We start from the raw sequence: 21769 nt of genomic DNA, 5'->3' as shown, positions 1-21769 counted from the left end.
GAGACGTGCCCTGGGGAGATGGCCCCTGGGAATCCCTCTGGCTCCACCGCCTCTGCCTAGTCCTTCCCACGCCCCCGAGTTGTGACAGCTTCCCTTTCTCTTCCCAGGACATTCAGGGGCTCTGGCTCTCTCAGCCAGGTCTCTGAGGCATGGCCAGCCCCTGGGCCAGCCCCTCCCAGCCTGAAAACTGGGGAAAAGGGGTTCCAGCAGGGGTGCAAAGCCCTGGGGGCCGAGCCAGGTGCCCGTCACCTTTGCCCACTGTGTGCCTCTGCTGACCTGCACTCATGCCCCGAGTGTCCCTGTGTCCTCCAGATGTGTCTGAGGGCTCAGTCCCCAATGGAGATTCCCAGAGTGGCGTGGACAGTTTGCGGAAGCACTTGCGAGCTGACACCTTCACCCAGCAGCAGCTAGAAGCTTTGGATCGGGTCTTTGAGCGTCCTTCCTACCCTGACGTCTTCCAGGCATCAGAGCACATCAAATCAGAGCAGGTGAGGAAGAAGCTTTCTGCTTGCAGAAGTGGAAAGGGACTGGGCAGAGCAAGGCCTCCGGAGGACGTGCACACGTGGGTCAGCCACACGCACACCCAGCATCGTGTGTGCTGCCTTTGGGTGCGCTGTGTGAACACGCTCACACAGGGACATCATAGCAGAGCTAAGAAAATCGTCATAGTATATGGTAGTTAGAAAGGGTGAGTTCTGGGCGCGAGTATGACTGTAGGTAAATCTTAATCCCATTTCAGTTTCAGTTCTATCCTGTTTCCCCGTCTGTAGAATGAAGGGCTTGGACAGATGAACTGACAGGTCGTTTCCAGCCCTGCCATTCTGTGCTTCTGGCATAGAGTACTCAGGAACGTCCCTTGCCTAAATGCCCCTAGGGTCCTACAGAAAGTCTGAGTAAGCCTGGGGCGTCAGGAGGTGAGCCCGCTGTGCCTGCCTCCTGACAGCCTACCTCTCAGACCCAATACTTCCCACAGATGAAGAGCAACCCAGAACACACAGCATGGGATGCAGCCCACAACACACCAGCACATCACACAGCGTAGAAACACATGTCCTAACTGCTCCCATTCACCTGTGTGCACGTGTTCACAGACCACCGCCACCCACCTGCTTGCTGCCCACCCGCCGCCCAGCCCACAGGACTCACAGCACAGCCCATCAGCCAGTAGGTGTGCACGCCCCACAGACCACCAGCTCAGCGCACTTCCACGCCTGCCTCCACGCACACACCAGGACAACCCCCTGTGTACGCACTCCGACGCGTGAGCACACACCCATCCCCCCCCCACTAAAGCCCAGGCCAGGCCCACGGCCTCAGCACAGCACAGCCACTCGGGCACACACCCACACGCACCAGCGCAACCGCACAGGCTGCACAGCGCAGTTCCACTCTCGGACTCCAACAGCTCCCAGCCATTCGCCTTTCTCCCCGCCCGTCCTTTTATCCCGTAAGCTGTTTGTCTTCATAAAACAAAAATCAAAAGTCTTTTTAAGGTGCCCTGAGCCATAAACCAACAAAGGAGGAGCCGGCGGAGGCGGGCGGCTTGGTGCACCCTCCCCGAGTCCCCGGCTGTATTACAATGAATAACCTTTATTTACTTTCATTAGACTATTAAACACCAGCACAGTCATTTTTCCCCCTGAAACTCGGAGCAGGGCCCATAAAGCAAATCCGAAGCCTAATTGAGTTCATTTTAATTTCTCTCCGATCACAGCGAATTACTCTGGTGATAAATCAGGGGGCAGCTTCACCCCCAGTAGAAGGCCTAATTTGCAGCTAATTACAAAACTGATTTCTACAGGAAGATCAATACGAGAAGGAATTGGAAATGACGAGGCAATCCTGTCCAGCCAGGGAGGGGAGGGGGCCCTCTGGGGGGGCCAGGAAGCGGAAGGGGAAAAAAACGGACCCGAAAGAGCAGAAAATCAGTTTTAATTTAACGTAATATTAATCAGAGCAACTTTTCCTGCTTCGTGCGGGCTCCTGGTCAGCCCAGCTCTGGGGTCTGGCTTGGCGGTGGCTGCAATAAAAAGGCAATTACCCGAGTGTTTCAGGCAGGACACCCTTTCAGAGTCAATGACTGGCCCCCTCCCACCCTTCTGTTAGCCATGTGGACTCTCCCCCTCCCCAATTTCATACCCCAGTGCACAGGCAGAGAGCGAGGGGCCCGTGAGGCAGTCTTTGTTTGTTTTTTAAAAAGGGGCTCCAGCACCCGGTCAGCCAGCCCAGCAGTGCCAGGCTCGAGGCCCCACTAGGCCCTTCCCCCAGCTACTGCCTCTGCCATCATGTCAGGGTTCGCCCCTCCTCCCCAAGATTCCCTACACCTGGGGGACCTTAAAACACCGCTTGCCTCTCAGCAGGGGGATTCCCACTGCTAAACCCCGCCTTTGGGACTTCTTAGACAAGAGATGCTACAGAGATGTAAAGGGTGCTGGGGTGCCCACCGAGAATGTACAGGCTGTACCTCAGCTTCCCAGAGTCAGGTCTGCCCCCACCCACACACAACTCTCCATCATCCATCGAGCCCGCCCCTCCCACACTCCCCGCCCTCTGCCTGGCCATCTCCTTCCACCCCATCTGGGAGGGCTCCCCGTTCCTCCTCCCCATCTGCACACCAAGCCCTCTCTCCGCATGTGTACGTAAATAGTGAGCTGTCTCTTTTCTCTCTCCTCCCAGGGGAACGAGTACTCCCTCCCAGCACTGACCCCTGGGCTTGATGAAGTCAAGTCGAGTCTATCTGCATCCACCAACCCCGAGCTGGGCAGCAACGTGTCGGGCACGCAGACATACCCCGTTGTGACCGGTAAGGGGGCTTCCAGGAGGGTGGGAAACTGCTTTCAGTGGGGGGGCACCTCAGCCCATGCCATCTGGGGCCCAGCGTGACAAGCGGGCTCCCTGCCATGATCTCTGTAGAGAGAGTGAGTCTCCAGAAACCAGGGTGCTTCCTGAACAGATGTGTGCAGATGTGGGAGAAAAAACCGTGGTCAGGGTCTCTGTACGCTCCAGCCTGGAAATGTCAAAGCCAGGAAGGGCTAGGGCTGGTTCTTTCTGCCCATCCTGTTGCCTCTTCCTTTGCCTTTTTTCTTGCCTCCACCAAGGTGGCCGGAATTATGAGCCTCTTGTTAGGATGTGTGCAGGAGAATGAGGGCAAATAGGCCGGGCTGGCAAGAGTGGAGCATGAGTGCCCAGTGTCGAGTCTCCACACTCCTGTGTCCCCGAGGCCCCTGGGGGACCTGCTTTCCTCTCCTCTGGGCAGCCTGGTGTGCCAAAGCTGTGGCTTTGGGCTTCAGAGCGTGGCATCTGGCCATGTGGTTATAGGTAAGCTCAATTATTTCAGCCTTTCTCCAGCTTCCCAGAGAAATCACTAAGACCAAGGCTTGATTTCAAGGCCAGGCAGGGTCCGGCCTGTCCCTCAGTCAAAAGGCAGGGGGAGGGGGCACCCAATCCAGGTGCTGGCATGGATGAGGGAGGAGCAGCGGACGCAGCTAGAGGGGAAGAAGGCTGAGGTGCAGTGCAGTGTAGAGCCCAGCTGATGAGGCTCCAGGCCACAGAGCTGAGGGCTGTGGAAGGCGGCTGGCACTGCAGAAGGGTTTCCGGGCCAGGAAAGTGCCCAAGTGGGAGAGACACACATTGAGGTGTTATTAAAATTCACCTAATTATTCTGGAGACACTAAAGCCAATGTGCCGTTTGTTCCTTGGGAGAAAGAATGATTGAGAAGGGCCTTGGTGGTGATTGGGAGACACTGAGGCGTTACCTGCCGACAAGGCGAGCGGAGGCGGCCTGGGGACCTGGCAGCAGCCAGAGTCACCAAAGACAGGGAGCGGGCATGGCCCCACTGGAGGACAGCGCACTGGTTCTGACTTGGAGCTGTTCTGAGCACGGCTCAGGTCTGAGATGGGCTGCGAGTGGCCACCTGGCCTCCACCTGGGGGGCTTGGGAGAGCCCTGTTGTTAGCTTTCCCAGATTCTCCCTAAGGGGTGTCCTGGTACAGCTGTTTCCGGCCTGGACAGAGTCGAGTTCTTTGGCTAGGCAATCAGAGGTTGAGTTCTGGAAGTGTCGGAGACCTAGATGGGCTTTTGGGAGTGACAACATAAGCTGGGTCAGGATACAGCCTATGATCAACTGGCCCTCGGCAAGAACCCTCCATAGCCCGGTTCGGAAGCTCTCTGAGCTGTGGGTGTTCTGACCCAAGAAAGAGTGATGGTCCAGGCCAGGCCATGTTTCTCCGGATCTGCTGAGAGTCACACTGGTCACCTCCCAAAAGTGGCCCACCCCAGGCAGCAGCAAAACAGAGCCCAGGAGACTTTTCTCTAACCCCAGCTGTGCTTCCCTGGGCCCAGGGCCACAGTCTAGAAGGCAGAGGCTTCCTGGGGTGGAGAGAAGGATCTTTGTGGTAGGGTTCCTGCAGCAGGAGAACTCAGGCTGGTGCAGAAAAGTGCCTCCACCTTGAGCATCCCCCGCCCGCCTCCCCCCCATGGCCCTGGAACGGTCCCAGCTCAGCCTGGGAACATCTCCGGCTGATCCATCTGGATCCAAGTGTGAGAAAAGTTCATTTCAGACCCAGCTTGACATTCCCAGGTGGCAAGTTAGCACTAACATCTCAATCTGTATGCGACATTTCAATCAAGCCAGGAGTAACAAAAGCAGAACCATTAACATTCGGAGCTGTTCACCAGTGGTAATGACAGGGAAACTTACTCAGAAACTGGAAATTACCAAAAAGAGAGAAGTGTGTGGAGAAGTGGGGGAGGGGTGGGGGAGGGGGGAGGGGATGATTTTTCTACGCTTAGGCCAAGATCCAATGTTTGGATTAATGGTGCCATTACCCGAGAAAGGGCTACAGATTATGCTCATTCTTAAAATGTTTTTGCTGGCAATTAAATGGCTGCAGTTATTGATCTTTGTTGATTTTACGTCCTCCTAATTTGCATAATCTATTAAAGATGAATGATTCATGATGTGTTTATTATGGGGATGAACAGAATTTGCTGGAGGTACTGTCAGGGTGAGAAACAGGGCAGTGCCCAGAGGCTTCATGGATCATCTCAGGAATGGGTCCAGCACATTAGCCTTCGGGCCAGGAGTTTGCGGGTAGTGGTGAGCGGTGATGTAGAGAGCAGACCAGAGAGGTGGATTTCAGGTGAGATTTTCTAGAAGGACGTTGGCACCTAGAACTGGGCTCCAAGAATAGCTGGGATATGGAAGGGGCTTTTGGTGTATTTGTAAAAATTGCCCTCCAAGATTCTTTAAGAGCTTATTTGGTTGGAGAGTATGAAGAGCTTTGGTGGAGGAGGAAAAGGGGAGGCACCTTCCGGCAGGTGATTCTGGCCAGGTATGTGCTACAGGTGAGAGAGCAGGAGGGCATCCTGTGGCCACAGCCTGGCTTGAGTGTGCCAAGATGTTCAAGGAGCCCTCTTCATCCCCCACATCCTAAACCCCCAGCTCATCTTCTTCCCCAGGGACAGGCAGCTGAGGCTGCAAACCTTTGGGAATGAGTCCTGAGGAAACCAGCCCAGGAAGCCCTAGCCCAACCTGAAGAGCCGACCTTATTGATATTCCTGCCACCTCCTGGCACTGGAGGCTGATTTCAAACTTCACCAGCCACTTGATACAGCTGTTCCACAAGGTCAGGACTGAGAGGAGAGAGGAGCCTGGACTATTGTGTAGAGGGGAGAGTGGGGCCCAGTGGGCCAGGACACAGCTAATCACTTTGCAGGCAAGGGTGGCTGCCAGAGGCCGGGGCTCGGCCCAAAAGCCTCCCCTCCCCACCTTCTCTCACAGAACCAAGGAGAGAGACTGATTTTTCTGAGTAGTGTTTGCAAGTTCTGCCGAGATTTTAATTTCACTGCATCACAACTCAGCAAGCTGCCAAGTCAAGCTGGTTATTTAAATTTATCACCCACTTTCCCTTCCGCCGCTGGGCTGCTCTAGCTCAGCAGCGTCTCTTCTCTCCAGCCCACTGCTCTAGGCTGCTGGTCTGGAACGGAGCCGAGTCTCCTAAGTGATAAGGAAAAAGGGACCAACTAGATGAGAGAGTGGGTGGGGGGCACTCTGGCCCCAGGCTTCCTCAGGTTGTCTGGCTGTGGCTGGTACCTTCTACCTCCTTCTTACCCTTCCAAAGGACCCCACAGTGGGCTGCCATCAACCCCTCAGCGGTCCCGCGGGCCTCTGGGTCAGGGCCTCTTCAGTGAGGACTCTGACTCCAACTGTGTGCTGGTGCCTTCAAGTCACCTGTCACTGGTAGAAAAGAGCCCCCCTTCCTCATAGCCTCCTCACCTTGACTCCTCCCTTCCTGTGCCTGGCCAGCTCTGCAGCCATAGAGGGGACCTTGGCAGTGATGTTGATCTGGGAGAATAAGATGAATACTAGTTTCAGGAGTCCCAGAGTCACTTGGAGATGCTTCTGAGAATTCTGAGAGTCCCTTCACCTGGCGAAAATCCACCCTGATAATGAGAGCGGGTTCCCTGCCCTGGAGCCCAAATGGAAAGAGACAGTGCTGGAGGAAGTCGGGGATGGTACAGTGGTTCTCCATGCTCACTCTAGAAGCCGAGGGATGCACCAGGCCCCAGAGCTGCTGCACCAAGTGAGCAGGCTTCACTGGCCTCTGGTGAGGCTCACTGCCGAGCACTGGGAGAGCTTTGTGCAAGTGTAGTCCTCGCCATCCTCATTTTAGTCCCGGAGGGGTTATAGAGGAATGAGATTGATATCTAGAAACAAGGCAGGCCAAACTCACCAAAACACAGCTGGATAAATATAACAATGAGAATTCTACCACACAACCAAACCTCACCATCTTGTGCAAGAAGTAGAGGGAGACCCAAAGCCAGAGCAGATTGAAAGGCTGCTGGCATCACACTGGAGGCAGACCCTAATTGGGGGAGGCTGGGGTTGTAACACACCAGACAGAAAAGATGACCTTGGGCCCCAAAGAAGCAGGAAACTAGAAGTCAGCATTCCCCTGAGTAAAGCCAGGGATGGAGCAGGACAACGCTATCTATGCATGGGAAACACACAAACTCATCCCAGGTGCTCAGGAAAGCAAGGGAGGGAAAATAACGTCTCCATGAGAAATGGAGACCCCCAAGCCTGACCCTGAGTCCAAATTTATACCATGAGGATGTGGCAGGAACCCCCAGCTAAGAACTTACATAAAAATGTGTCTAGGATAGTAACCCACTCAGAAACCCCAGCAGGAACAAGGGCAAACCTTCCTTGCAGAGACATTCTACAATCCAGGGCACATGGGACTCCCACAGAAAAAAAAACAAAAACCCATCACTAAAGATGAGCTCACTAAAAAAAATTACACACCTCATATGAATACAAACTATCATGAGGGAGAGTTAGCAGAAGCAATATACAGGACAGTTAATACCCCTAAGAACTAGAGATAATAGAACAATCCAAAAACAACTATAGTGTAAGCATGTTTAACATTCTAAAAAAGATAAAAAAGAAGTATGTTTTGTGTTAATCACAGATCTTGATCCCACATCCCCTTCCCCACCACTGCTCAGCAAATTGTCAGATAATGGAGATCTTAAAGGGCAAAGAAGGCACCTATAGCGCATTGTTTTGGGACTCGGAGGCATGGAAAGAGAGGAGCCCCAGGCAGCCCTGAAAGTAGAGCCTCTCCCCTGCTTATCCAAGTTCCCAGACTGCTAAGTCTCAGCAGAGAGTCTTCCCTTTTCTTTGGAAAAATGTCTGAACATTGGAGCACTGTAACAGGGACAGTCCATTCCTCCCTCACGGGGGAAAAAAAAAAGCCTTGTCAGCTTCCCCATCCTGGTGGGGAGAAGGTGGTTTTATTCAAGAGCTTGGGAGAAACTTCTCTTGATGCCTGGAGACTGCAGCTCTGCCGGAATCTGTAGCTAAGATCCGGGAGGAGATGTGGATGCGTCCTAAGAGGGGAGTGCCCACGGTGGGGAGAGAGAGCAGAAGATGGGGGTCTCCTGGAAGTTGGCAAATTTGAGCAGAGGTGGAGGAGGCCAGTAAGGCAAAGTTCAAAGAAAAGCAGGGGCTGGCCCCCGGGGCCTAGAGAGAGTAGTATGGGCTCGGCTTCTGAGAAAGGGCTGCAGACTCTTAGAAGTTCAGACTCCTTACCCACATCTAGGATGGTTAGTGAAGTGGCCTTTTAGCAGACAGAGGTGTGGACCCTGGGAAACCCTCCTCCTCCTGCTCTAGGAGTCCTGAGGACCTCTAGGAAGTGCCTCTTTCCTGTAGTTAACAACCCCCTTCCAATGCACTGCATTTCCCTCCATAAAACAAACAGCTTAGCCCTTGGCCAGCCTCTTGGGGGAGGAGAGGGCAATAAAGGCTGAGAAATGTTTCTGAAGGAGGCTGGGAGTCTCCTAGCCTTGTCTGTCAGCTCAAAGCCCCTGATTAGCTGAGGAATTTAGGGCACAGACATCAGAGTTCCTCGCCAACCTTGAAAGGAGAGGGCTAGGGCAACTTCAGACACACCAAGCCAGAGGGCTTCTCCTCTGCCGAGAAGGCCCACTGGGAAGAGGCTAGCCTCCTCCAAACATCCCTGAGGCCTCCAGCCACATCCCCCAGGGCCTCCAGCCCCCAGACCTCAGCTCTGATTTAATTACAGGGGCATTTCCATAGCAATGAGACATTGACAGATAATGTGGGTGCCCTGGGTCTGCAGCCTAGGGAGTCACTGGATCAGGGCTCTTTCCCTTCCTTCTTTATCCAGTCCACCCCTAGAGGGAAAAGATATGGCAAAGAAAAGACATGAATTTACTCTAGGACTGGGGGAGTCAGGTCAAATTTGAATAGAACAAAAGCTGGGCCACCACAATCTCCAGCCCCAGTTCCACACCCATGTCTGTGCCCACCAGCCATCCCAGCAGTGACGGGCTTCCCTCCCCAGCAGGGCGCCTTGGGCAGAAGCACGTGAGGCTGCTAATGGAGCTACAGAGGGAAGGAGAGGCATGAGGAGCAGGAGGAAGGTATGAAGGGTACCCGGGCATCTTAGCAAAGACGTAGTTCTGTGGTCTTCTAAGCTGAGCTCAGCTTTGGCCCATTACCTTGGGCCTTACCTCTTGACTCCTTCCTTCATTTCCTCCCTCTGTCCATGAGACCCAAAGGCTGAGCACGCCAAATGGACTGTGCTTGGCCCCCCTAATGAATCACTAATTCATTTAGAGATCAAGGAGAGAGGACAGTTTGAATTTGAATCAAAATATTTTTGAGAAATCAACGAGCTTTATTTCAAATGCATGTAGTAGCCAACTACAAAAAAGTGTTGCCTAGTAGAAAGCACTGGGCACTGTTTTCATGGATAGCTGGGTTATAGGGAAACTTTCTGCTGCTGTAGATATTTAGAGATGCTTGGGGTGTCCCAAAGGAGAGTTCTCTAAAGGGGGGGATCCCCCAGTACTAAGCCTGTTTACTCCATTACTTGGCACTTTCTAAGAAGAAAAGGTTGGCTAAGTAAAAGTGAAGTCAGCCAACCCAACCTTTTCTGGATGACCAGAAACCCTAAAGAGGGGTGTCCCAGTGAATGTTACAGGTATGTATTGGGACCAAGGGCTCAGAAATGTCCTGGTGGCCTCAGAGTCACCTAGGTAAGACCTAAAAGCCTGTTTCCCCCGGAGAGCCAGCCATCCGCAAGGTGACAGGAAGACCTCCCACCCTCCTCCGGGTGATCAGAGTCCTTCCTTCCCCTGCTCAGGACAAACAAGCCAGCACTTTTTCAACCCTGAGCTTTGGGAGGCAAAAGCCCTGCCACTATTGTTACTTCAGAGAGGGCTTTGCATGCCTTCAGCCTGGAATGCTCCCCTCTCCTTCTCGGGGGCCGCTGCGCTGGCGGGCAGGGCGGAGGAAATCCTGTGGCAGGCTCGGAGAGTCGCCTGATGCTCCCGCAGCTTAAGTGGCCGTTTTCCTTGGGATTAGGGTTTCACTTACACAGAGCGCCTGAAAAACGCTGCGCTTTCGGAAGGATTAGAGCTGACAATTCAGTGCTCTCAGAGAACAAAATAAAGCCGGAGAGGAACTGGGAGACCTGGAGTATCGGGAGACTGTGCAAACAGGCTTAACCTCTGCCCACCCAGCACGAGGGGCTCTGAGCCCATCAGTGAGCCTGGGCCCAGCCTCCAGAGTGCCAGCACCTGCCCAACTCCAGTCTTCCTCTGCCACTTTCTAGTGGAGCCAGAGAGGGTAGCCTGGGGAAGTGAACCACGGAGAGGGCTGGCATGTCTTCCTCTCTCTCCGAGCCTGTTTCCTCTTCTGTAAAATAAGAGGGAGTAGACTAGAGGATAGTCAAATTCCCTTTCGGCCCTGAGAATGTGATTCTCCCCAACACTCCCTATCCTTATCCCACTATCCCGAGGCTGCAGCTCCACCCATGGTCCAGCTGAGTTAGAAGGAGCGCCTCTTGTGGGGCCCTAGGCCAGCAGGCTACCGTGGCCCATGAAGGGCTGCGTGCTGGGAGAAGGGGTAGGAACAGCATGACTGGTTGTGTCCAGCTGGTTGGCTGTCGAGGTGTAGACCTTACTGAGCCCACATAGATCTGGGCAGCATCCCTGCCTAGGACACACCGGGGACTAAAGGTCCAGCTGTGGGTGGGAAGTGAGATCGGCTGGGAGTACAGCCGCCCTGAGCGGCAAGCACAGCCCCGTCTGCCGGAGCCCAGGGCAGGCCAGCCTCGGGATGCAGAGCTATGGGGCCAAGACAGAGCCTGGGGCTGGGGACCCTCATACAGGCGCCTCTGCCCCCCAGGAGAAAACTTCCGGAGAATTTGGAAACCCGGGAAATAAGGAATAAAATGAAATATGTAGAAAGCTCTTCCCCTCTCCTTTTAAAGCATCTTTTACAGATTTAAAGTTTGTTACTTTGGTGTATTCTGTATAACTTGGATTGGTCATAAAGGGATCATAATTGGTGTAGTACAGGTAAATGTATGGTATATTTAGGCAGTAATTACAAATTTAATAACTGTATTCTTGGAAGTATTATAAATGCTTGTGTCAAATTCAGGCACAGGCTGCCAACCTTGAAGCAATCTAATGTCTTCATTTTCACGACCTTATGAGAAGCAGACACAACTTGAGGTTAGGATTGTAAAACAAGAGTTATGTTTTTCGGCCTTAGGGTCCTCCATAGTGTCAAGTGGATAGCAAAAGTGCTCATTTTCAGAGAAAGATACTGAGGGAAAGCATCTCTAAACTGATTGAATATAACTTTTACTGTATAAATCTGTGTCTAATAAGTCTGTTGTCCTGCCATCACTGAACTAAAGCATCTCTGCTGCTTTGGCAGCTTCCTTTGTATTATTCCCTTGGTCTCCTGGATGCTGACATTTGCCTTACTTGAGATAAGCTTCCCTACCCTTCACATGTTATTTGACTGTTCTTTGTATGATCTGGTTTATTGGTCCAATTCAAATAGTTTCAAACAAATCAGTGTCTTTCTTACACCAAAAAACAAAGGTTCTTTGGTCTTTTATAAACACTGCTTATTAATCTTTTTTTTTTTAAGATGTTGGGGGTAGGAGTTTATTAATTAATTTATTTATTTTTGCTGTGTTGGGTCTTCGTTTCTGTGCGAGGTCTTCCTCTAGGTGTGGCAAGCGGGGGCCACTCCTCATCGCAGTGCGCGGGCCTCTCACTATCGCGGCCTCTCCTGTTGCGGAGCACAGGCTCCAGACGCGCACGCCCAGCAGCTGGGGCTCACGGGCCCAGTTGCTCCGCGGCATGTGGGACCCTCCCAGACCAGGGCTCGAACCCGTGTCCCCTGCATTAGCAGGCAGATTCTCAACTGCTGCGCCACCAGGGAAGCCCTGCTTATTAATCTTTGAGTCATGAATACTTTTGAGAACATGATAAAAGCCATCTAGATAGTACATATATGTATCTGCAACATCACATGTATAGTTTTATATGGACTCCCTGAAGCACGTCCATGACATCCTACAAGATCGGTGAATCCCAGTTTAAAAGCCTTGCTGTAGAAAATGGAAGAACCTGAAACATGCAAGAAACAAGAAGCGACAAGATGTTCTGTTATAGGAAGGATTCGCTTAGCATAATCCCAGGTTACTTCCCTGGACCAAATACCTATTTTCTGGGTCTACATTATTTGAGAATGTCATTCTAGAATCCATCCCCAAGTATACGGCTTGTTCTGTAGTCCAGGTCCTGTCATCTACTGGCTGTGAAATCTTGGATATAATACTTAACCCCTCCGAGTTTCAGTTTCTCATCCATAAAATGGGGATTTAAAACAGATCAACATCATAGGTTGATATGGGGATTAAGTGAGATAATATATAGAAAATATTTAGGACAGTGCCTAGCATGATGGTAGGTGCTCAGTGAATGCTAGCTAGTCTAGGTGCAAGTAGAAACACAACTCTGCCCTTGGATCCTAAGACCTGAAAAAACAGCATAAATTATCCAGTGACTGAAATTTTCTTAATAAAGTCTTTCACTTTGCTTTTCTCTGTACTTGTAAGAGGAACTGCACTTAGATTCTCCGAAACAGTTGATTTGATCTGGCCCATTTGGTAAGGAATGTCTGACAAAAGTGCACTGTCTGATTCAGATGTAGTGATTGCTGTAGAAATTGGCTTTAGAATCTTCAGGGACTTCTGCAGTTGAACTGAGAAGACATCCTCATCAAATACAGTGCTTCTAACACTTCTGGGTGCTTTAGATTCTCAGCTACTCCTGTTTCTTGAAGAGCCTCTTTGTTTTTCAGAAAACTCTCCAAAGAGATTGATACTCCACCCCATGGGGTTTTACTACAGACTTTCAGTGTCAATATTTTATGCTTTGTGTCCTGTTTTTCTTGCCTCATCCTAATGACAGCAGTGACAATATGAGATTTTGCTTGTCAGATGACTTCTTTTTCCTTTTCTTTGGCTCTTTTGGGGAGTATCTAACTTCATGTTATCAGTAAAAGGCAGTGTGGTACAGACCTAGCTTCACACGTTGGCTCCGTCAGTTACTAGCTCTGTAGCCATAGGAAAGTCACGATGCCTCTCTGTGCCCCCATTTTCTCAACTTGAAAACAAGGAAGTGAGACTGATCATCTTGAAGGCTCTTCCATCTTTAAAACTTCGTAATCTTAGGAAGCAATTATCCAACAGGAAATGCCCATCCTCTTGTAGTACGTGGGTTTTTATCCATGTGTAATTCTTCGTGCTGCTTTCATGTTCCTGGCATTGTCAGTGAGCAAAGCAAATGCTTTACTGCTTCCTATCGTCTGTCGGATGACATATTTTATAACTGATGTATTCTGCTCTGAAGCTATTTTTCTCCTCTTTCTGCACTTTTGCCTGTTTGCTTGAAGGAGGTGGTTGTGATGTCATACAGTTTTAGAGTCTGTCTCTGCTCCCCTTTGTCCACCCATCGGTAGTAATGCAACGCCCAGCACTCTGTCGATTCTTCCTTGCACAGATTCCATTACCCATTCATATTCACTCACTAAAAGAAGTTTGCTCGCAGAATGCTGCTGGGCAAATGGTATGACAGTCTTAGTAATTTGAAAACTTCCTGCAGTGTGTGCTTTCTATTATTGACAATGGTGTTCCAGAAGAATATATGGCTCTGGCAAGAGTTTGGTCAATTTGTTCCTGTTCTTCAGGTGTCACCTGTGTGCTAATGAAGCCATCGAGGGTGCTTTGTATGCAGTGGCTTATACCTTTGTTGGCTCAGGGGTCCTGAACGGGCACCTCTTGGTAGTGACGCTGTACTGATGTTACAGAATCCAGTGATACTGTAATGATGTTACAGAATCCACAACAGCAGAATCACAGCCGCGTGCTTGCATGCTTTTTCCTCATCATGGGTCTCGTCTCTCACACTTAAAAAAATGCTTGAATAGCACTTCCCAGATTCAGTTTTTAAAATAGAATTTGGAAATGTGTCTCTCAATCAACAGTTCTGTGGCTGACTTTCAGCAGGTCAAAGTTTCTATATGCTGGCAGTTGGACCATTTGCAAGAGAAAGATCCAGTGGAAGTAAACACTGCAATAGGGGTGCCTCCAGGTAGCTGGAAACACCTTTCTAGTCATCCCACATTTCCTCTTCTCTCCTGAAGCTAAATAAGGGAGTGTGTGACACAACCTTAGAGTACAAGGAATTTGTGTGTGAAAAGCTGAGGGAGCTATGCAGCTGCAAATCAGAATTCAGATGCATTTAAGTTCCTGTTTATTGAGAAAGAAGCAGCCTTCTCTTCCTGACTGCTTTGTGGACATTAGGATCACAAGACCAAGAATAGGATTTCTGTATTTTTCTATTCAAAACCTCTACATCCTCACTAACTCTCCTCTCTTAGGCCTTTTTTGACAATGAAATGCCATATTATTAATCTCTCTAGGAATTGATAGATGTTGCTTACTTGTCCACTTGAAGTCCTCTCCACTGAGAGATGGTCAGGAAGATTGTACATTTAGTTGACAGTAGAAGTCAATGAAAGAAAACCCACACAGAGCAAACACAGATTCTCTCTGCTATCTCTCTGGGAGTTCAAAATGATCTCTTGTTTGACAGTTCTACTCTGTTGTTTGTCCTTGAGTTTTAAAATGTAAGATATTAGCTATATTAATAAGTAGAGAGAAAATCATTCTGTTGCATGATAAAGCTGAGTCACATCGTATGAGTCCCTCTTTCATCATCCTGTATAAATCTTTCATCATCTTATAAAAATTCACAATCCATTGTTCAAATTATTTGTAGGAAAAAAGCAGATTCAAACATTTACATTTTGCCCAGCTTTTACCTCTTCAAAGGACACCAACATATATGAAACAGAAAACAATATAATCCACCAGGAATTGGCTATTAAGTCCAATAGAGTGATAGAGAATTAGTCAATAAGTTTTTATTGAGCATCTACCGTATTCTCAACTGTATTACAGAGCAGAAGACAGGGCCTGCCCTCCGTTTGATTATGATCTGTTTGAGGAGGAAAACAACAGGGCTGATGTTTGATGAACTGTAGTGACGTGGTAAACCATGGAGCACAGACACTATAGAAGTTTAGAAGAGAGAAACTTCTCCGATGGGTAGAATAGTAGGGGTTTTAAGCCTTGAGCTTATAAGGGAAGGAAAGGGAAACTATAGCAAGAAGAAGAAAAGAGGTAGCAAAAGCAGAGATTTCACAGCATCCAAGCCAGTGAAAACAGTCACACTAAACCAGAAGGGGTGAGAATCAGAGCTGAGAAAACTGGGTGGGGAAGAGTACCTGGGAGGCTTTGAACGCCTGGCAGAGTGTAGACTGCCTGAGAGACACCCAAACTGTAGACTACAGAGAATCCATGATGGCTCTTACAAGGGAAGTGATGTGATGAAAGCAGCGTTTCATAAGGGCTAGCCAAGCAGCCACGTGAGGCATAGACTGAAGGAGAAGAATGTGGAGGCAGGGAATACAAGCAAAAAAACTGTTGTGGCAGACCCAGGGCAGGTGCTTAGGCGCTGAGCTGTGGAGGTGGTGGAGGAAATGAAGGTGGGACAGATGTAACAGATATTGCTAAGGAGAATTGACAACACCCAGCGACTGACTTCAAAGCTGGGCGTACTATGTCAAGAACGACTCCAGAGGTTTTGGTCTGATGGTCTTCAAGTAGGTCAGTAGAACTGACTGGGGGGAAGGTGATCTCTTTTATTCCTGTCAGGGTTGAGGTGACAGTGGGACAGCTAATGAAAAGGTTCACAGGCAGCTGGGAATGCAAAAGCCTGAGCTGCATCCCTGTCTACTTAGGGAAGGATGAATCATTCAGATGTGTTAAGGTAGCAGTGAGGAAACTCACACATTTCAGGAAAGTTGGAGGTGAGGTCGACTTTAAGGAGAGAGTGGCAAGGAGAGAGAGAAATGCTTTGGAATAGCCATCGGGAGGATGAGGTCTAGGGCAACTGATGAAAAGAAAGTGGGCCAGAGATGCCTAGTTCTTGCCTTCCTCCAGCCACACCTCTTCCCAGGGTTGGACAGAGGCACTGAAGTGGGAGAGTGGCACTGGCTGACGAGGAGTGTAAGGGAAATATGGAGAGGAGAAAGGGGACCCAGGACCCAGAAAAGGATGAAGTAGTCTCTAGGGCATGGAAGTATGGGAGAGGACAAATTTATTGTCATTAGAGATTGGAGCATGCTAAATTGCAAAGAAGGCGGTGACCGCTTCATGGCGACGGAGGGGGCAGGCAAGGAAGGGGGGCCGTTCAGATACAGCTGTGTTCCAGAGATATCTGTGGACCATGGGTATCTCCCTAAGATTGGCTCACTTTGCCTTCACTCCAGGATACTAGGAAAGCCCTTCCTCCCACTCTCCACACTCTAGCTAATAGACACCTCCAGGGACAGAAGTCTAGCAGCTAGTGGGGAGAGCAGGCTTTGCTCATTGGAACTTGATCTGATCCATTTGCACTGTTAGCTCAAAGCTCCTGATTTGCTTCAGGGATGGTTTTCTATCATTTAAATGCCATGAACACTGACAGCAAAATAGCCCATTGGCTGGCCCCCCACTCTTCACACCTGCCAGGCCCAGCACCTGCAGCTTCACTTGGAGAGGACAAGGAATACCCATCAGCTCCTGTACAAGTGCTGGTGGGGTGTCCTCCAAGCCTGAAGGAAAGATGGGGTGTTAAAGAGGGGAGAGGTGAGCAAGATGATAGAGGTCCATTTGGCTACTGGATAGACCACAGCTGAATATCTCACTGGGAAGGAGGAGTAAAACCAGGTCATCTCCCTCCCTTCTCCATCTGGGTTTGGGCTACAAAGAGACACAAGCAAAGGCAAACACACATACACACATGCACAGAGAGACACACAGAGAGCTACACAGAGCAGAGGTGCACACACGCAGCTGCTCATAGGACATTGAGGTAAGCTTAGGTACATGTAAGGGCACACCTGGACCTTCTCATTCAGGTGTGCCCCTACATGTCTGCACTCAGCGCTTTCTTTTCCATGGAGTACCCTTGTGTGAGCAGAGGCAGGCCCCTCTCTTCCAGGCCTCACCCCTTCCCCTTTGTGTTTTTCCAGGTCGTGACATGGCGAGCACCACTCTGCCTGGTTACCCCCCTCACGTGCCCCCCACTGGCCAGGGAAGCTACCCCACCTCCACCCTGGCAGGAATGGTGCCTGGTAGGTGACAATGCTGCAGCTGCCTATTTTAGGTGGGAGTAGCTAAACTGTGGGTGAGCCGCTGAGTGGTCTGTAGTCTGAGGCTGGGGCTGGGGGAGACCCAACATCTCCTCCCCTGCAAACCACTGCTGTTCTATCCCTCTCTCTCCCTAGAGGCTGCAGCCGGGGTCCCTCATCCTCCTTCATGAGTAATCCAGTGAGGGAACTTGCAGAAGTGCTTGCAGTAGTGTGTGCACCCTTCTGTACGTCCTGGCCCCTCCTCAGTGCCCACCCACCCCAGTCTGTGCCCAGGAGCACGCAGCCTCAGCTCCACACTCAGTGCCCCAGCCCACCCCCAGCCAGCTGACACTGCTTGGAAGAGTCTGTCCTGGTTTCCATGGAAACTTGGAGCCAAGAACCATTTCCAGGGGCATGTCTGTCACTCAGACAAAGCCACCCTGGTCCACACCAACCCACAGGGAAGACCAGTGTGGAGAGCCGACCCCACCCCAGGGAGAGAAGGGAGTTATTCCCTAAGGAAAGAGGAACAGAAGACAGACTGTGGCAGGAACCAGAGAGACTGGCTTCAGAGAGAGACAAGCTGGAGCACCTCCACATCTCCTGAGAGGAGCCCTGGGCCCTCATTGCTCCTGGGGGCTCTGACCCGTCCCCATCTGAGAGGAGCTGGGTTTGGGCTGTGTGGATCAGAGAGACAGAGGCCATATTTGGGGTCTGGTGACTGCAGCTGGAGGTTGTGCTCTCCCCAGCCCCTCACCCCAGATTGGGAGCTGGGCTTGAAGCCAAAGAGAGTTGAAGTTCCTATTCACAGAAGCACCAAAAAACTCTTGTCTTAAAGAGGATGAGACTCACTGGGCCTGCTTCCTGTCCTGCTGGCTGCCCTCTGTGTGCCCCTTCCCTGAAGCTCAGCTCTCATGCGGGGGAAGATAGAGTAGGGTGACTGGCCCCGTTCCTGGACCGTTCATTCAGGGACAGCCCTGGGTAAGCAGAGGTGGATGTAGGGGGCTGGCCAAGAGGGAGACTGCTGCTGGGTGTTGTAGAATAGGGGCTGAAGGGAGTTGGAGGAACTGGGTAAGGAGAGCTGCTGGTGTGGGTGAGGGTATCCCTGCCCAGATTTGGGGTAGGGCGAATGGAAGTGTTGGGTGCCAGGAGATTCTTCAGGGAAGGTTCCAGCAGTGAGCAGGTGGAGGCTGGAGGAGGTCTTAGAGAGGCGGGGGTGAGGGAGGGGGGAGTCTGCAAGGGGATGGGGATGAGGGGAGCCTCAGAGAGCTCATGGTGGCAAGGGGGGAGTCGTTAAACAGAATCTAGTGCTGATGAGGAAATTACACTTGTTTCATTAGCGATGGGGAAGGAGATAGCTCAGTTCCTCTTGGTCACAGTTGAGCTCAGAAGCTCATTATCCTGCTGCACGCATGCTTTCCCTCCTCGTCAATAAACAGGCTTTCCAGTGGCTGCATCCCCCACCCCCACCCCAGCTCCCTCTCCGAGAGGGGCCCCTTCTCCTCTACTTAACCCGCGGTTAGGGATCACTGTAAACAGTCTGGGGTCATCACACAGGAGAAAGGGCGAGGGGGAAACCCGGAGGCCTGGCCTTTCTCCCGCGAAGGGAGGGAAGCAGCTTCCGACGGCTCCCAGCCCACGGGGCCCTCCGCTCACCGCTTGAGAACCGGCGGGCAGTCCACCTGCCTCCCGCCGCCTCCTTCCCCTGCTGCGTGGCCCACCTATCAAATCTCTAGAGGGAAAGGAGGGAGGGGGTGTTTCCCAGCAGAGCCCCCACCCCTTGTACTGGCACCATGCTGAGATGCCATTCTCAGGACTTTCTGGGACAAAGTGTCCCGAGGGCCAGTCTTCGCCACCCTCCCCCGCTTCCACCCTATGGGGCTGTGGCTCCTAGAACCAGAGTTTCCACTAAAGAGACGCTGGCCCCCAACGCAGCGGCGTAGGCGCTCCTGGACCCGGAACAAACCCTTCCTGGGTGGCCCGGAGCGCCTCCGCGGGGGGAGCCCCAGGCGGGCACCGCCCCGCAGTTACCTCCACGCCGGTGTGCGAGGCGGGTCGGTGCTTTTGCGCGCACACGCATACACACACCCCATGGGCTCCCCCCATTTGGACCAGGTGGATTGTTCCGCCTCCACCCTGCCGTCCGCCCGCAGTGGGCATTACCCTGCCCGCTGCACCTGAACCTCGGAGAGACGGGGGAGGCCGCTGGCCGGGCACGTCGGGTCCGCTCTGGCGTTGCGCCGAGTCTGATCCCCACTCCCTCGCCCTCCCGCAGGGAGCGAGTTCTCCGGCAACCCGTACAGCCATCCCCAGTACACGGCCTACAACGAGGCTTGGAGATTCAGCAACCCCGCCTTACTAAGTGAGTACGCCACCTGGCTGGCCGGCGGCTCAGCGCTTCCGTCCGCCCCCCGGCCAGCTCGGCAGTGCTTCCGGACGCGGGTCCGACTCCCCGCGACCCGCCCTTTGGGTGCCCAGCCGGGCAGGCTTGTTAGTGCAGCACTGAGGCCCCGGGATGTCTAGAGGACGCCCGCGCCTCCCGCTCCTCCTAACTCTCCCCTCCGCTCCCTTCCCCGTCGCTGGAAGGCTCTGCGCCGCCCCCACCCTCGGGCCCCCTGAAGGTCCGCAGTCAGGCGGCGGCCGACACCGATCGGGTCCCTCTCCCACCCGGTGAATGCAGCTCTCCTGGGGGCAACCAGCCCCGCAGCCCAGCCAATGCCTCCCTGCCCGGACCCTGCTAGACCCCAGCCCGGGGAGGTCTTTGCTTTGCTTTTCTTTCCTTTTTTGTTCTCCTGTTTGTCCTCTCACCCAGCCCATTCTTCTCCTGTGTTAACTTCCAGGTTCCCCTTATTATTATAGTGCCGCCCCCCGGGGCTCCGCCCCTGCCGCTGCTGCCGCTGCCTATGACCGCCACTAGTTACCGCGGGGACCACATCAAGCTTCAGGCCGACAGCTTTGGCCTCCACATCGTCCCTGTCTGACCGCCCACCCCGGAGGGAGGGAGGATCGACGCGACAAGAAGCCTCCCGGCCACCACCCCAGACCCACCCCATCCCAGGACCCCTACAGCCCTTCACTTCACCCCGTCGAAGGCCGGACAGGACGGGTGGAGCCGCGGGCGGGACCCTCAGGCCCGGGCCCGCCGCCCCCAATCCCGCCCGCCGCCCCTCCCCGCCTGCCTGGACAGCGCGGCGTCGCGAGGAGGGTCCGACACAGCTCATCCCCGCCTCGCCCGAGCCGACCCGGGAGTCGACCAGCCACACCGCCGGACTCTGGCCGGGCCCGCCGCTGCGCGGGGGACACGTTTCTGTGACACACAATCAGCGCGGACTGCAGCGCGGCCCAGCCCCGGAGCAGCCCGCCTCGGACGCTCCGGCGCCGGGGGGCTTCGCTGGGCAAAGGAAATTAAGAACAAAACGATGTTCTGCAGAAGGGGGAAGAGCCTCCCGCCAAGTCCCCGGGAAAAAGTCCGCACCCCGGCGCCAACCGGACTGCTCCCACCTGTGCCCTGCCCAGAAGGTGGAATGGAATGGGGGCGTGAGGGCCGGGCTCTAGGGACGGGGACGGGGGCGGGGGGGGGGGAGCTTGGTTGTCAGGTGTTTCCAAGGTTGTGACCCAAGGCACGCAGGCCTCAGCAGCCCGCACCCACGGAGCCCGACTCTTGGCTCTTCCCTACTCCACCTGAATTGCCCAGTTCCCCAGGGCCCAGGCATCTCCTACTAGTGACCAGACTCTCAGCCCCGCCTTGCCCCTACCTCAGCGTCTCTTCCATCTGCCGACCTCACACTTCCCCCTCCTGCCCATCTTTTTCCCAGCCCACGACGCTCTGCATCTCTCCTCCCTAACTCGCTGCCCCGCCGGAGGCTCTTCCGTGCCTGCCTCAGGACCAGTTTCCGCAGGCCGCGGCACTGGTCTTCCCCGAGCGGTTGCTTGATGCCCCCCCACTCCCCCGACACAGACTCTCAATCTGCAGGTGGTGGGAGCAGGGTCTGAGCTGGCGTATGAGCTGCGCGGGGTGGGAGGTGGGGGGCTGCCCACTCCACCCCCTCCCACCCACCTCCAGCCGCCTCCTCTGGCAGGAAATGAACAGGGCCGCAAAAAGTCTACATTTATTTAATATGATGGTCTTTGCAAAAGAGGAAAACAAAAACAAAAACCCAACAGGCTGCTGCTTCGTAGAAAGACGGTGTGTGTCGTGTGAAGGCGAACCCCTGTGTATATAACCCCACCCCGTCCACCCCGCCCCGCCCCGCCCAGCCGGGTAGAGTCCCAGTTGCCCGCCCGTCCTGCCTGTAGATACGCCCTGCTGTCTGTGCTGTGAGAGTCGCCGCTCGCTGGGGGGGAGGGGGGGACACAGCTACACGCCCACTAAAGCACAGCACGTCTTGGGGGAGGGGGGCTTTTTTTTTTCTGTTACAAAAAATTACGAAAGAAAAGAAATCTCTATGCAAAATGACGAACATGGTCCTGTGGACTCCTCTCGCCTCTGTTTTGTTGGCTATTTCAATGTAATTCCCTGTTTTCGCTCTCTCCTCATCTCTCTCCTCTGCATCTCTCCCCTCTCCATCTCTCTTCTCTGCTTCTCTCCCCCGACTCTGTCTCTCTCAGTCTTCGTCTCTCTTGTCTCTCTCCCTCCCTCGGCCTCTCTCCCCAGCCCTGCCCTGGCTGCCTTGCCCCCTG

At 53.0% G+C, this 21769-nt stretch overlaps 1 protein-coding gene across 1 annotated transcript in view; it reads left to right on the top strand.

Annotated features, from left to right (window-relative positions):
- Positions 1 to 19934, top strand: part of PAX2 (paired box 2) — a gene marked incomplete at its 5' end in the record, with an annotated part of 75317 nt that extends 55383 nt beyond the window's left edge. Inside the window, 4 exons of the mRNA XM_079900564.1 lie at positions 313 to 488; positions 2677 to 2803; positions 16991 to 17092; positions 19365 to 19934. Coding sequence (XP_079756690.1) covers positions 313 to 488; positions 2677 to 2803; positions 16991 to 17092; positions 19365 to 19612 — 653 coding nt within the window. The 3' untranslated portion in view covers positions 19613 to 19934. The remainder of the gene's footprint in view (positions 1 to 312; positions 489 to 2676; positions 2804 to 16990; positions 17093 to 19364) is intronic.
- Between the last annotated feature and the right edge of the window lie 1835 nt (positions 19935 to 21769).

The sequence above is a fragment of the Stenella coeruleoalba genome (assembly GCF_951394435.1).
Source record: "Stenella coeruleoalba genome assembly, chromosome: 16".
In the NCBI taxonomy this organism is placed as follows: Eukaryota; Metazoa; Chordata; class Mammalia; order Artiodactyla; family Delphinidae; genus Stenella; species Stenella coeruleoalba.
This window is presented reverse-complemented; position numbering and strand designations above follow the sequence as displayed.